Source organism: Pelecanus crispus, chromosome 2 (genome assembly GCF_030463565.1).
Source record: "Pelecanus crispus isolate bPelCri1 chromosome 2, bPelCri1.pri, whole genome shotgun sequence".
In the NCBI taxonomy this organism is placed as follows: Eukaryota; Metazoa; Chordata; class Aves; order Pelecaniformes; family Pelecanidae; genus Pelecanus; species Pelecanus crispus.
The window spans coordinates 151611357-151625443 of record NC_134644.1 but is presented as its reverse complement, the minus strand read 5'-3'; the positions used below and the strand labels follow the sequence as shown (position 1 = coordinate 151625443).

Here is a 14087-nt window from a genome sequence, read left to right as displayed (position 1 = left end):
CCTCACTTCACTATAAAAGCATTAGGTTAATCTTGTACAATTCTTAGGTTCAGTCCTGTCCTGATGGAAGCAGACTGGGTTAGCCTTTAATTTTGTGATCTTACTGAAGTGTATGACTATAAGACTTTTTGAAATTGGATGGTAAATCCTACAAAGGAGGCGGTTCAAACAAGATATGTACATGATAAGAGGTTGAGTGTACAACCTTAATTTTATGTAATGTCAACTCTAAAAACATTAAAGCTTTGGAGGCAGTTTTAAAGACCTAAAAATATTTAGCACCATAACAAAAATGTTGAAGAATTAGATGATATTAAAGGTTTAATGGAAGGTCTACAGGAAGACCTAACCATTTGCAGGAGTTTCAGGGCCCTAGCAGGAAAGTAAGAGTCCACCTCACTACTGCTTGTTTCCCCAGATAAGAGGTGTCTTTGGTGAGTCTGCTGGAGTTAAACTGATTTTTACATTTTGTAAGACTCTGCAAGTTATTTAACCTCTTGCATATGGGGAAACTGAAAAAGGAAAAGAGGAGGGGTTCTTTCAGTTTTGTACAAGACACTTGTGGGTGTGTCAAGTACTAGCGTGTGTACCAGCCTGAAGTACTAGGTAACTTCTGTGATGGAAGGAAACAGTGAGGCAATTCTGCTGAGGCTTGAGAAAACATGATGGCTTAAGAAAACAAAATCCTGGGTTGGTTGGGTTTATTTCTTCCCACTCTTGATTACATGGTAATTCCCCACTGTATACTACAGATGCCTTAAATAGGCAATCAATGTCGGGTTTGGTTTTGGTTTTTTTTTTTTAAACCTTAGAGATAGCGAGCAATGTGTTTGCTAGTGCCACTATCAATGTATCTTTAGAGTACTACTGTAAAACAATGCACCACACAGAAAAATCAATTTACTCAATAGCGGTAGAGCATTGTTCCCCTGGGTTAATAGGCAGCATAACTGGCAGTCACTTCCTTCTGCCATGTGTTCCCTCTAGCATGTGTCAGAGGCTTATGCTGATCCTCTACTGCAGCCACCCAGTCCTAAGCTGATTTTGCTGGATCCTCTGGCATTTCATTCCTTCAGTCCTTCCCTGTCTTCCATTCTAAGCAGAGCAAGTGCTTCAGAGTTTAGCAGCAGCCGAAAGCCTGCTCCTGAAATGAGTGGTGATTTGAATGAATGAATGGTACTATATTCACCACCCGCTTTCCCAAGCAGAATGTGGCTTTGTGGGTGACTAAATCAAAGGTTTGGTGCAGGTGTAATCTGGATTGCATGCATTCTTCTTGCTGCTCTGCAGAAGTCTAGGAAATTTGGATTCCACTGGGTCCTGGGGGAGGAGGGGACAAGGTGGTGGAAATGAATATGTTCCCGAGTCAGACAGTGACATTACAGTTGCCAGTTTACACTAATTAGGTGTCTACCCTTGAATAAATGGTATCTTCAGTCCTTGCATGTAAATGCATTTTCTTCTTGAAACATTGTTAATGATTGCTATGGACAACTGGATGTTGAAAGACAGCCACTTAACCATTTTGGATTAGGGTTCTCTGCAAAAAGGTTTTGTGAATTCTGCATCTAATAGGCATATTTCTGCTTGGAATAACTGGGGTGGAAAAAAATCCCCAAACTCCCAAAAAACAAACAGGATTTGTATTTATTCTCAGTAGGTCCAGGAGTTGTGGTCCAAACTGATGTGCTAGAGAGCGAGCCACAGTCTTGTCCCTGGGACCACAATTCACTAGGCTTTCACAGTTCTGTGCTTCTGGCCATCCAATTTGGGATTAAGTAGGAAGCTCCATTTCTGTGACTGATCCTTCCATTGGAGTTGCTTTCCGAACACGAGCAACATTTTCACTCCCTGCTGGAGTAGTTTAAACTACTAGTGAACTCTTCATAGCTTCCCATGTATGACAGTTGTCCCTGAGAGGTGATCTGAGGTTAGAAATGTCTCCTGAGTAAATCCAGCACAGGCTTGGATTTACTGGAATCAGAGGCTACTTTCAGAAAAGTCTCAGTTCTTCTCTCATATTACCTTTTATGATGTAAGAGGGCACTTTGAATTAAACTGCCCTGTTTCCCTTTCCTCCTTCCCATTTTCCCTTTGATCAACTAGTCCTTTCCTTACAAAGAGAAACAGCACATCCTATGTCCCGTTGCCTCAATTAGCTGCCTCATCAACATCATGGCAAGTGATGCTAAGAGCCCCACACCACCTTTGCAATGAAAAGCCCTGAGAAGGCTACAAAGTAGCCTTAGGCAACTGTGAGTCTGTGTGGTACAACTACCTCTGCGAAGGAAAGCTTTTAGTCCCTCTTATCTTCTGTAGGATGTGGTCAATAACGATGGATAGTAGCAGTATCCAAACAAAAATGCAGCTGGCAGGGTTACAGATCCTTAGGATGTGGCATTTGAAGTCAATACAAGTTTGAAACAAATGTTTTCAGCTACACTACGACCACAAGGTGCACGTGTAGTTGGAGCTCCCTTTGAAGGACTTGGGCAACAAGGACAAAGGAAAGAATATTTTCAAAAAATAATTCAAAACTTTTCTTGGATTTCTCACTTATTATATTGGGATTGAATGTAATCATTAAGAAAAAAAGGCAATGACAAGCTAGGCCAAAGTACTGGGCCTGTTGTGCATTAAGTACTAAGAGCAGGATATCTATGCCAGATAGTCTCCTACTTCCCACATAACCTGCTAGAGAAACATCCCTAATCAAGTCACATTCTGGCTAGCTATAGCTGTCCAGAGGTACATAATTTTTTATAGCTCTGAGCACACTTTAAAATGTTCCATGTGATATCTGAGCGTTCAGAAAACAAAAATGATGCCCTGGACAGGCTAACTGGTTGTGTCACATTGCAGTGACTGGGACCTTGGGTTACACATGGTCTAGGTTAAACTTGAAGTCAGCAGATGACATAAACCAGAGATTACAAAAAAAGTGGGCCCTAAACATATAGCATTGTCACATCTGTAAGTGCAGCTTGCTTAATCCTGTCTCTTGCCACTGTTACAGAGATTTGCCACCAAAGGTAGCTTGGTTTCCCCTCCTGTAGTTTTCCAGAGGAGAACAACATTCAGGCAGATGAGAAGAGACCGCCAACCTAGAATCACACCAGAAGTGGAAAATTCCTGCCCATGGCCCGGAGCAGAGATCTTTCCTCTGTCTGCCTATACCTTACATTTTTCCATCAAACTCATCATGCAGCCGCCTTGCCTCCCAGGTTAGAAGCGGAGATGTGGTTTTGCGAAGTGGCTTGGGACGTGAACAATGATGCACACAGGGGCTTGCTCCAGAAGGGAAGGAAAGCTCTTCCAGAGCTCCCCAGGGTGCGGGTGCCTCATCACCCAGGTATAACAGGGTAGCCGTGACACCAGAGCTACAAAGTTGGCTCTGTAAGAGGGCAGCTGCGTGGGTGCTCCAGAAGTCATCAGACTGGTTATATTTGGCTGCACAGATGAGGAAGAAAAATCATCAAACATGTTACACAATGTTACTTTACTTATTCATTTTCTCCAGAATGCCCACAGTTTATCTTGTTTCTTGACAAAAATGTGCAAACCTTGTTCCACTAGGAAGGGGTTTTCCCCAGGTCAGTTGGTGAATCATGGCCTTCCTGAAATAATTTTCTTCCTCTGATGAAAGATGTTTTGGTGAGGCTGGAGTACTGCACTTATGTCAGGCCCTGGTTTGCAGGCGAGGCATTTCAGCTGCCTTGTTTCCGTGTTGATGAACTCATTTCACGTCTCCAGCAGCACCGCTCACGTAAGAGCACGAGGACTTCCACGGTGAGTCACGCGAGAAGGCCCAGCTCCTGCAGCACCTTTCCCTCAGGGGTACCCGAAATACGCTAAAGGAAGCTACGAAACACGGCCATACTCACCTTTATCATCTGGTAATTAGTGATAAACAAAAGCCCCAGGCTGGAGATAGACCTGCCTTTTTAACTATATTTGACCTCCAGTGAAGCACTCCGTGAAAAAAGGACTTTCTGTTCTTACAAACCTGCTGCGTACCCCCTTTTACCCGATGGTCCCGAGTTCTCGTGCCTTGAAAAATAGTGAATTATCATCACTTCGTGGTGAATTACCACTTCGTAGCCGCCTTGCCGGTGCTGTGGGCACCCAGGCTGCTGTGACAGGCTCCCTCGGCCTCCTTCCCTGCTCGGCTCCGACTCTTCAAGCGCCCCGGCTCACCCCTGCCGCCCTTCCCAGCCAGGCCGCTTCCCCCGCGGGCACCGCTTGGCGCTTATTGGCCATTAATTTCACCTGCGCGTTGCCCCTCGCCCTGACGAGCCCCCGGCGGGCTCCCTCTCTGGGGGGATTTCGAATAAAAACCGCCGCCGGGGCTGCGCGCGAGGGACGCTCCCGCCTCAGTGCCCGCGGCCCGCCCCGCGGCAGCGCCCCCTGGCGTCGCCCCCTGGCGTCGCGCCCGCTCCCACCTGCGCCGCCCGCCCGCCCGCCCTCCCTCCCTCAGCCCCGCCGCTGCCGTGAGGGGACGGCCCGGCCCGGCCCGCTCTCGCCATGAAGCTGCACTTCAACATCACCGCCGCCGAGGAGCTGCGGGAGAGGCGCGGGAGGCCATACGTGGTGGGCGCCGGGGCGGGGAGCGGGCGGCGGGGGCCGGCGGGGCCGGGCGCGGGTCTGACGGCTGTGTGCTTGCAGCTGTACTCGGTGTGCCTGGAGGGCTTCCTGCTCGGCAAGGCGCGGTACAGCCAGCTCCGCCTCTGGGACGCGCAGGTGAGGGCCGGCCGGGGGGGGGGGACACACACCCCAAAAGCCTCGGTGGGGGCAGCCTGCCGGGGTGCGGGCGGCCGTCGGGCCACCAGGCCGGGCCCGGTGAGGGCTGCGGAGCGGGAGGGGCTCTCCTGGCCCTCGCAGGCCCAGTGTGGGATGGGGGCAGCGAGTCGCTTCTGCCCAAATCCGCGTTATTAAAGCCCTCCTTCATGCTAACACCACAGGGAGGATGCGCCTGGTCCCACCCTGTGCCCTGCCCGCTCCCCACGATGCGGTGCCGTCGGAGGGGCAGAGCTGCTGCTTGCGGGGCACCCATGTTCGCAGGGTGAAATCCAGCAGCAACTGAGAGGCAAATCCGAAAAAAAAAAAAACCAAACCCCAAAACCAAGGCATGTGGCAGAAGGGCATGGTAAGCTGGCTTAATGGCAAACATCAGTCAAGCAGCAGCTGTGGACTCCAAGTGCCTCTTTTCCTTGGCCTCTGGGAGGGAGGTGCAACTGCTTTATTGGGGCCTTTAATCCTAGGAACAACTCTAGAAAGTACACAGAGGTCAGTCCAGGCAAATTGCACAGCCAGTTGCAGGTTTTCTTGACAAGCCAGGGGTTAATGGAGCGTTGGATCCTTTGGCCCAAATTGCCTAAGCACATACCTCAGGAGTGACCCTTTCCACACAGGCAATTACTAGGCAATTACAAAACAGCTGGAACACAGGCCTGGAGCATTCCAAGGAATAGTGGTCATCAGGGAATAATACATGGCCCCCAGTTAACTGGAGTGGGCTATTTCAGGGTGAATCTGCCTGTTTACCTCTGCTTTTGTTTTGTTTCTTGTCTGAGTTGCCTCTGTCCCTTTCCCCTCTATCCTTCCTCTGGCTTTCTAAGGAAGATAAAAGGGAGCATGTGACTTTGAGCTCTTCTGTGGAAGCAGAGTGGCTGCCAGCCTTCTCTTTGCTAGCTCAGTTTCTCTGGCCTTTGTCAGTCCTTGGCTCCAAGTGAAATCTCTCTCAGCTCTTCCTGCTGAGCAGCCTTATTTTACCTTGACAACCCTATTTTAGAGCCTTGTTTGATGAATGCTTCTGGAGGTAGTACGTTAGGTAAACGCTCCTTCTTTTGGCAGCCTCCTTGCTGTGCTCTCTTTTGCAGTGATGGAACTGCTCTGGAGCAGTTTTTCAGCCAGGTAACCCCTGATGGGGATCGGTTCATCTGTCCCAGCTCTGTGTGACTGCACAAGCAGTTGGAGTAGCACAGCTACATGGCAGCTGACTCAGCAGTAGGGCTGCCATGGGAAGCAATGTTTGCTGAGGTGTGCTCTTGTGTCCCAGCTCTGCAGTTTCTATCCCTGTGGGAGCTCTCACAGTAATATTTTGCTTTTGTTAATGGAGCATTTTGGATAACATATCTGAACTAATAAACCAGCTTATGTATTTGCTTGCTTTTTCTTTAAGGCTTACTGTTTCTTACTCAAGAGGTTTTAACTTCATTAATGCTCTCAGCAAAATCCTTCCCTTCTCTGCATCCCCTGTAACTGACAGTTTGCCTCTTGCAGGGCTTTACAACTCATTAGCTGATTTTTATTTTTAATTCCTTCATTCCTGCTCTTGGTAGCTGCCATACTTGGTCTTGACACTTACAACTACACTGCTGTCCCTTAATTGTCTTTTCTATACTTATGTGAGGTTGCTCATCTGTAATTATTATATTCTGTTTTGCTTGAAATACTCTGTTAAGGTAGAAAAAAATGCACGCATACAAGAAGTCTTGAACTCCAGCATACAGTAATTTCACCCTCCTGACCAGATCACATGTGGTGTCCACAAAGCCTGACAGATGCAACAATTCTGCGATGGATGCAGGATGTGAATTGGAAATAAACTTCCCCCATGGACAGATTTCTGCATGATTATACTTGGTATTTCTTGAACACTATTCTGGAGGATCTGCCTCTGACCTCTGTTGGATGTGATGCTGGACTAGTTGTGCCCCTGATCTTCTTCAGGGTGGCGATTTCTAAAGCGCTGCTATGCCACCTCTACAAGCTCCTCTCCTAACTTGTGATACAAAATCAGGACACCTAATTTTTGTTTGTGATGCTGCGTCTTACCTGCACCTTTTCTCTTACTGTGCATTTTCCTGCTCCCCATCACTTTATATTCTGAGAGTGCTTCTGTTATTTGACATTCCCAAACTCTGTTCCTTGCTGTCTCCCAGAGCAGTTGTTCCCTACAAAAGGACTGTCTGAAGGGAGCAACTGTTAGAGGCACTGTAGTGTGATGGAGTGTGAGGTTTTGGATACATTGTTGGATGGGGAGGAGCAGATATACTAATTCTGAGCAGCATTTCCTTACCTTTAGGTGCCTTATCTCCAAATGGGATTCTTAGCCTTAAGCTGAGCACCCAAAGCAAATGGTATAGAGGGAGGTGTGAACAACCGAGAATGATATCCTGAAAGAGATCTTGCTTAGAAGGAGTTGCTTAGGCAGGGCTGGCAGAAATGCTGAGGAGAGCAATGCAGCTTTAGCCCCTCTCCTTTTGTGGCAATAGGCACTTGGCTGTGGATTGCCCGAAGGCGCCTGTCTCAGTCTGAGGATTTACTCCTTTGACCTTCCTCTGGGAGATGGGGCTTTGTGTTGGCTGTAAGGGCGTCCAGAGGTGGCTCTGCCTTCTCCCCTTTTGCCCCTTCTTTTAGGAGCTAGAGCATTCAGTTGTGGGAAATCCAGTTTTTGTTCCCTCCTCTGTCCTGAGTATTTAGGTATTAAGTATTAGCAGTAGGAGGGACAGCTGAAGGACCAGTCTCCCTTTGCTCGGGGTGAGCGCCATACACATTGGGCGGCATTCCTTATTGTTTGCGCTTGCTCAACTAAGACTTGTATAGCCATTCTCTGCAAATGACTGTGAGCAGCTTCAGCAGGAGTGTCGATGGCAGATGATATGCATTTTAAGGATCTAAGCTTTGGCCCTAGATTTATACAAGGACAGCTAGGCAGTGCTCTGTACTGTAGCCATGTTCTCCTCTGGCTTTAGTTCTCCGGGGACTGCACACTGACCAGAGCACCTCTAATAGAGCTGTGGGTCTTGATTCTGCTTATGGAGAGGTAAGGCTCTCTTGCAAGAATATACAAGTGACAGAAGCTTCTAGGGTGGGTCTAGAGATTACCTGGACAGTGGTTTGTGCACTAACAATGTTACCGGATTTCCTCAAAATTGAACAGTTGCTGAAGACACAGGCTCTCCTTTGTGATGTTGTGATGTTTGCATTCGGCTTTTCAGTTCGGCAGCTGCTTAGCGCATCCCTCTCTAAACAAATATCATCATAATGAACCTATGTTCTGTTGTAGGACTGAAAGGAACAGGTTATTTCTTGCAATTGTTGGAGTATTCAGTGGTTTACTTTAAGGCAGGGAGCAAATAGGAATTGTCCTCTGTAGGATTAAGAGTGAAATGCAACACTGATGGATTCTGGTCATGATGCCAGCCTCTAATGAGTCAGTTAGCAGCATCTGTGATTGGTATGAATGACTGTTGGGAAAATAGTTCTAAAAAAATCTGTTAATCATGATAAAACAATTGGTAAAAAGGAATTAAATATAGAAAATATTTTTTTTTAAACTTGATTTAGCTAGTCATGTACCAGAACAGTCTCATACCTTTGATTGCTTGGACAGTTTCCACATACGTATATTTTAACTTTCACATGAAACATTAAGCATTTTTAATCTTAGAAAGGTGTCTCCTTTTTTTTTTTTTTTTTTTTAAATATTTAATCAGGTAACTGAGAAGGAAATGCCCAGAGGCCTGTTCATTCTGTATATAATCCATACATAATAGCTTTATAGTTATAATGCTGCTCTGTTTTCTCAGGTTAGCACTTTTGCTTCTGGTGCTCTGTCTGACTTTGGCATCTGCACACCTATGATGGAGCATGGCCCTGGGTGATATAGCTCGTCTAGACAGCATAGGCAGGACCTGACACCTAAAAGCAAACCTATGGGATTAGTCTAAGTAGGAGATGATTAATTCTGGTCAACTACACTTTAAAACTGGTGATGTCTCCTGCTGAGGAGGGGAATATTTATTGCAGAAAGATTAAAAAGAAACAGCACCAGCTATGGCATGTGTCTTTACTCCCCTTTTTGGAGAGATTAGCTCTTAGAGCTTAAAACTGTCATATTTAGGGAAGCTGCTCTATCTCTTTTAGGTAGAAATCTTGGAGGAAGAATACGTACCTCTTCCACCAGGTTGGAACATCCTGTCTGGGTTTCTAGCACAGTCACATTTAAGCTTGTTTTTGTGATCAAGTCTGCTGTGGGCTTTCCTGCTTCTTGCTCTTGAAGCTGCCTCTGGGGTGGGGAGCTGGAAGTGGAGCTGTGCCCAGACTCGGTGCTGGGTTGTGGGCTGCGAGGCATGACAGGCCCAGGCGGCTGCTGTGTGTTGTCAATGGGAGCTGTACATAGTGTCTGCAGAGAAGCTGCTTGGTCAGGCATGCAGAGAGGCCAAAGGATGGGGGTCTTCCCCTTGGACAGCTTGTGGAGCAGGATGGCTGGGAAGTACCTGTCTGGCCAAGTAGGTCCAGCTGAGAGAAAAAGGCAGTGCACAGGGCAGCCTGGCTTGGTGTTGAGGCACGTGTCTTCTGTGGAGTGGCTTTAGGCTGCAGAAACAAACCCAGAACCTCAAAAAAAAAAAAAAAAGGAGGTCAGAAGCAGATTTTGGGTAGGGGACCCATCTCTTATGGCTGTGTTGGCCTGGCAGGGCAGCAGGCAGTTGGCACCTGGCACCACCAGGTACAGTGCTGTTGCTGACTTGCATTTAAAATGTAGCCTAGGCTGTTCGGCTTGTGAAGACAAATATTGGCTAGTTTTGTTCTATCATGAAATATCATGCTGGTGGCTGATAGTCTGGTGGACCTTCAGCACAACACAAATACATACTTGAAGTTTATGGGCATTTTTCTTTAATTATTTGAGATGTGAAAAAGTCTAACTGGTTGGGGCAAGTTTCTCTTCTCTGTAGCCCAAATCCTGAGGACACACAATTGCATTTCAAGAAACTTACCAAGCAGCCGGCACTGAGATGAATTAATTTTTTTTTTAAGTAGGCCAGAGTCTCGGCTTGTGCAAACTGATGATAACAGACGGCACCACTTTGTAGGTGAGGCATGGCCTGAATGCAGAGGGAAGAAAGAGGACCTCCTTGTTGTCAGTGTGGCTCTGTCTTTCCAACTTCTGGCAAATTTTTTTGCTGTGTCTCCTCAATTTGCCTGCCTGTGGAGCAGAGATAATATTTTTCAGTCCCTGGGGGAAAATCACATATGTGAAGGACTTTGAAGATAAAAAGCACTCTGTACTAGCTATTACTGTTAGCTTTACATAAAACCAAAGCATGTAGTGTTATCTAACTCTCTTATGCTGTGCATCTCAGAGCGATTCACGCATTATCTAATAATCAAGAACTCAGAAATAGCAGTGTGTTGCCAATGTAGGGAAAGTGGAGCTGTGAGAATATGCCTCACTCCTGTCTTTAGCCAACAGGCAGGAAAAGGTATTGCTGATTCTTGCAGTGATAAACTTTCTTTTTTCTCCAAGCTTCAGCTGCTGGAGTCATGTGAAAGACTTGGGCAGCTGGGGCCAGAGGGAAAATGTCAACTTTCAGAGGATTTAGTGACACTAATTGCCGAGTTGAATTCTGGTGCTTAAAATGTAATTAGTAGTAATGTCTCAGCATACTACAGGAATCTCTTTTTACTGATCAGATGCCATGTTGTTTTGATTTAGGTGAAGGAATGTTTCCAGGCAAACTTGCTGTATTTTGCTGTGCTTAGTAATGTACATACTGGGAAGGTAAACATAGCTTATCCTTCTCTTGAGATAATTTGCTTATAGCAGAGAATTTTTACACTTCCAAGTGATCAACCAGTGCCCAAACCTATACTGGAACTATCTTATGTTATCATAAGATAATGTAATTGTGGTTCTCTGGTCCTTTCAGGTCTGTTTATAAATGAGGTAGGGTTTGTACAGAGACATTATGCTCTTATTCGCCAGCTGATATAGCTGGAGGAAGAACCAAACTTTCTGATAGTTTGTGTTCCTGAAAGATTTTCTGGGTTTTGTTGTTTTGGTTTGGTTTTGCTTGTTTGTTTTTCCTTTGACAATATTAGATGATCCGATAAAAGTTACTACCTCTCATGGACAAAATAATAAAAGCCTCTGAGGTGGCACAAGTCAAGGGCAGAATTCACCAGCTCTTAAAAAGTAGTTCTGCGGGTATAGATCAAAGAAATCCTGTTTGGAGGTATTGGGAAGAGAAGACATCTGTAACCGTATCTTCTTTGTCCATGAGGTGTTTAAGACCTAGCTGATAAGGTTAATACAATGCTACTTTTCTGGCTCGGAGCAGGAGCTCAGAAGTGGTAAGACTGTAAAAATGAGAAACCCATCAAAAGAGGTTGCTCACTTGGGCTGTCTTCTGGTGGCTGCCCAGGCAAAGGCTTTGCCCCCGCTGTGGGCCCTGAGGGCCATCAGGGAGGTGCTGGGTGGGTACCCTGTGCCCTTTGCAGGTCATCATGTCTCGTTGTCAAAACAAGAGAGCATTGAAAGCTCCTTGGACACTATGAATACTTCTTCACTGATGTGGAGTTTTCCTTTGGCTGTTTCACAGCTGAGGCAGCTTTTTGGGAGTGCTGTACCCGCTTTCCCTCCAAAATTTTACCTGGCAATGACCAAGTCGATGGCAGATGAGAGACAGTCTCAGCTGGAGCAGTACCTTCAGAATGGTAAGCTTGGCTATAACAACCTATCAGCTTTCATATGTAGAGCTTAAACCTTTGAGGATGTGTCTACAACTGTGACTGCAGGGTGCTTTACCTTCTATACTGAGCTGAGTAAGGGTGTATCTAAAAGGCTGGGGCTAAGCACTGCAGTGCTGTTCTGTCTGTTGGTTCATTGGCTCTAGAACAGCAGCATACCGTATTTCTCTTATTTCCGAAGCGGCTGCCTTTCTGCAGCTTTCCCAGAATGTAAGGGTGCAGTTTCACACTAAACTTAAGCCAACTTGGCCTTCTGGTGGCAGCCTGTAGTCTGGCCATTCTCTGTTCTTCTGGATCAGTGAGCTGAGCCACCCGTCCCTGCTGCTTCACAACTGCCAGAGCTGACACGGGGGTGGGTGTGAGAACTGATGGCTGGTGGGTAAAAGAGGGAGGCAAAAAAGATGAGGACTTGGACTGGTAGAAGTGTCATATGGAACTAGCCTCTGCATAAACCTTTTTCCTTCAAGGGTTTCCAGGCAGATTTGTGAGAATTGTAACAAAAGTTTGTAGAAAAACTAAATCTCAGGTGCAATGTGTTGTGTTATAAACCAGGTCTGCAGATCCCTAGAATGTGTCTTGCAAGTCTCATGTAAGCCAAAAAAAAAAAAAATATAACCATTTCAACTACCCAGAAAGAAGGGTGTGTGAGGGGATGAGCTTAAAGAGGTTCTGGTAGCCTCTGGCCTCAGATACTTTATGCCAAGACTTACAAAACAGAAACTCAAGGTTAGTCTTTAAAATCTTACTTAGTGATTATTTTCTCTTTTTTACTTGATTATTCAACAGTTCCTTTTAGAGTTACTGTCCATGAGTGACCATGGAGTTACATGGCCAAGAACCTTACTGTAGTCTTGCTTTGGGAGAACAGCAATGCTACATGTATTTTGCACTGTTCCTATCTTCAGTTATTTAACAACAGGCTGGTAAAGGTAGCTATGCAGAAACCAAAGGATGAGTGAAGTAGCACTGACCGTTTAACCAACGGTCATGCTGTATATACATCTTGTTTTTAGACAATAGCCCAGTTTTTCATCTTTTGGCTAAGTTTAGTTTCTTCCCTTCCCGCTTTCCTCTTGTTTTTCAGTTACTTTGGATTCAAATATTACCAACAGTGATGTCTTCATAGGCTTTTTCCGAAAGCTACAGCAGGTAAGTTTTGAATTTTTCAACCAAATAGTTTGTTATATGAAAGAGTTGAAATATTATCCTACCTCCTGAGTATAGGGCTTCCTTTGCTATCTTCCTTTCCTTGTGCTCTTAGTGTATTGGTCTGTCTTGTAAAGCAGCGAGTTCCAATGACAGAGTGCTCTCTGTGAAGCGTGGGTGGCAATAATAATAGTATTGTTATTGTTTTGTCCGTGTACGAACTTGTTTCTCACATGGAAAGAACTATTTGCTTTGTTTTTATATCCTGTGGCATATCTGATGAATCTGTTGCCTCTAAACAGTTCCCAGAAGAGTCTTTGTTAGAGCTCAATAGAAGGATTACATACGTTCTTGGGTTTTGCAACCGTCAATGCTTTTTGGTAGTGTCAGTGCTTTAGACTGATAAGTGTATTGATGACTGCTGTGAAAATGTCATGTTCATCTTATCTTGCAACTGTAGTGATGGGCAGAATCCAGCATGTATTTGGGTTGTTGCAACCTAGGTGACTTTTGAAATACATTTTAATGTGGTCTGTGACATGTATGATCTTTCTTTGGCAGGCTTGGAGCCTGGATATCTCTTGCTTGTGTCTGACTACTGCAAGGTGCTGAATGTCCCTTTTCTTCCCTTACCTCCTCTCCAGCTGCTGTGGTTCTTATGAGGATAGTAGTGTTTGGAGCAGGTGGGTGTAGTATGACTCCAACAGCATTTTCAGGGAGGGAATGCTCTTTTAGTTTTCTGGGAAGTACTTGGCATGCTGCTGGTGCTACTGTAACCTTGCTTGCAGTGAGTTGTTCTGGAGAGGGGTGATGTTTGGAAGGACAGAGTAAGAATTTTGTGACTTGATACCTCTTCGCTTGCTATGTGTGATTAAGGTATGTAAAGAGAGTTTAGAAAGGCTGTAGAAAAAGGTGTGAAGAAGTATTCCTAACAAATTCTAGAAAGGTTTTTCCTACATACTTCATAAATAAAAAAATACAGTTTATTTACAGTCTCTTAAATTCAGACCTACTGAAGTGCTCAAGACAGTGAATGAAAAGCCCCTTTCTGATTAGGGATTTACTTTGTGAGAAGCAGTGTCTCTTTAGTTCTGGTCCAATGCCTGTTATAGCCCTACAGATAACTCCCAACAATTACTGCTGAGTCTTAATTAGTCTTGATGAGACTGATAACGGGTCTGCTAAAGAAAGTTAAATCCATCAGGAATGCTTGCAATTTGCCCTCAAACACTGCCAGCTGACTATTTTGGTTTTTTTTTTTAAAATTGCTGGCAGGAAATAACTCTTCAAAATGTATGTTTGCAGTGTTTAAGGATGTCTTTTGGCATGCCAGTATTGTGGATTTCTCTTAACGTACCATCAGAAATGATGTTGTATACTTAGGTTTTTCTTTACTGCAGGCC

The 14087-nt window shown here is 45.3% G+C and overlaps 1 protein-coding gene across 1 annotated transcript in view; it reads left to right on the top strand.

The window, feature by feature from the left end:
• The first annotated feature begins 4524 nt into the window (after nucleotides 1–4524).
• SNX31 (sorting nexin 31) overlaps nucleotides 4525–14087 on the top strand; it is a 31611-nt gene continuing 22048 nt past the window's right edge. Inside the window, exons 1-4 of the mRNA XM_075706381.1 lie at nucleotides 4525–4590; nucleotides 4666–4740; nucleotides 11391–11505; nucleotides 12623–12687. Coding sequence (XP_075562496.1) covers nucleotides 4525–4590; nucleotides 4666–4740; nucleotides 11391–11505; nucleotides 12623–12687 — 321 coding nt within the window. The remainder of the gene's footprint in view (nucleotides 4591–4665; nucleotides 4741–11390; nucleotides 11506–12622; nucleotides 12688–14087) is intronic.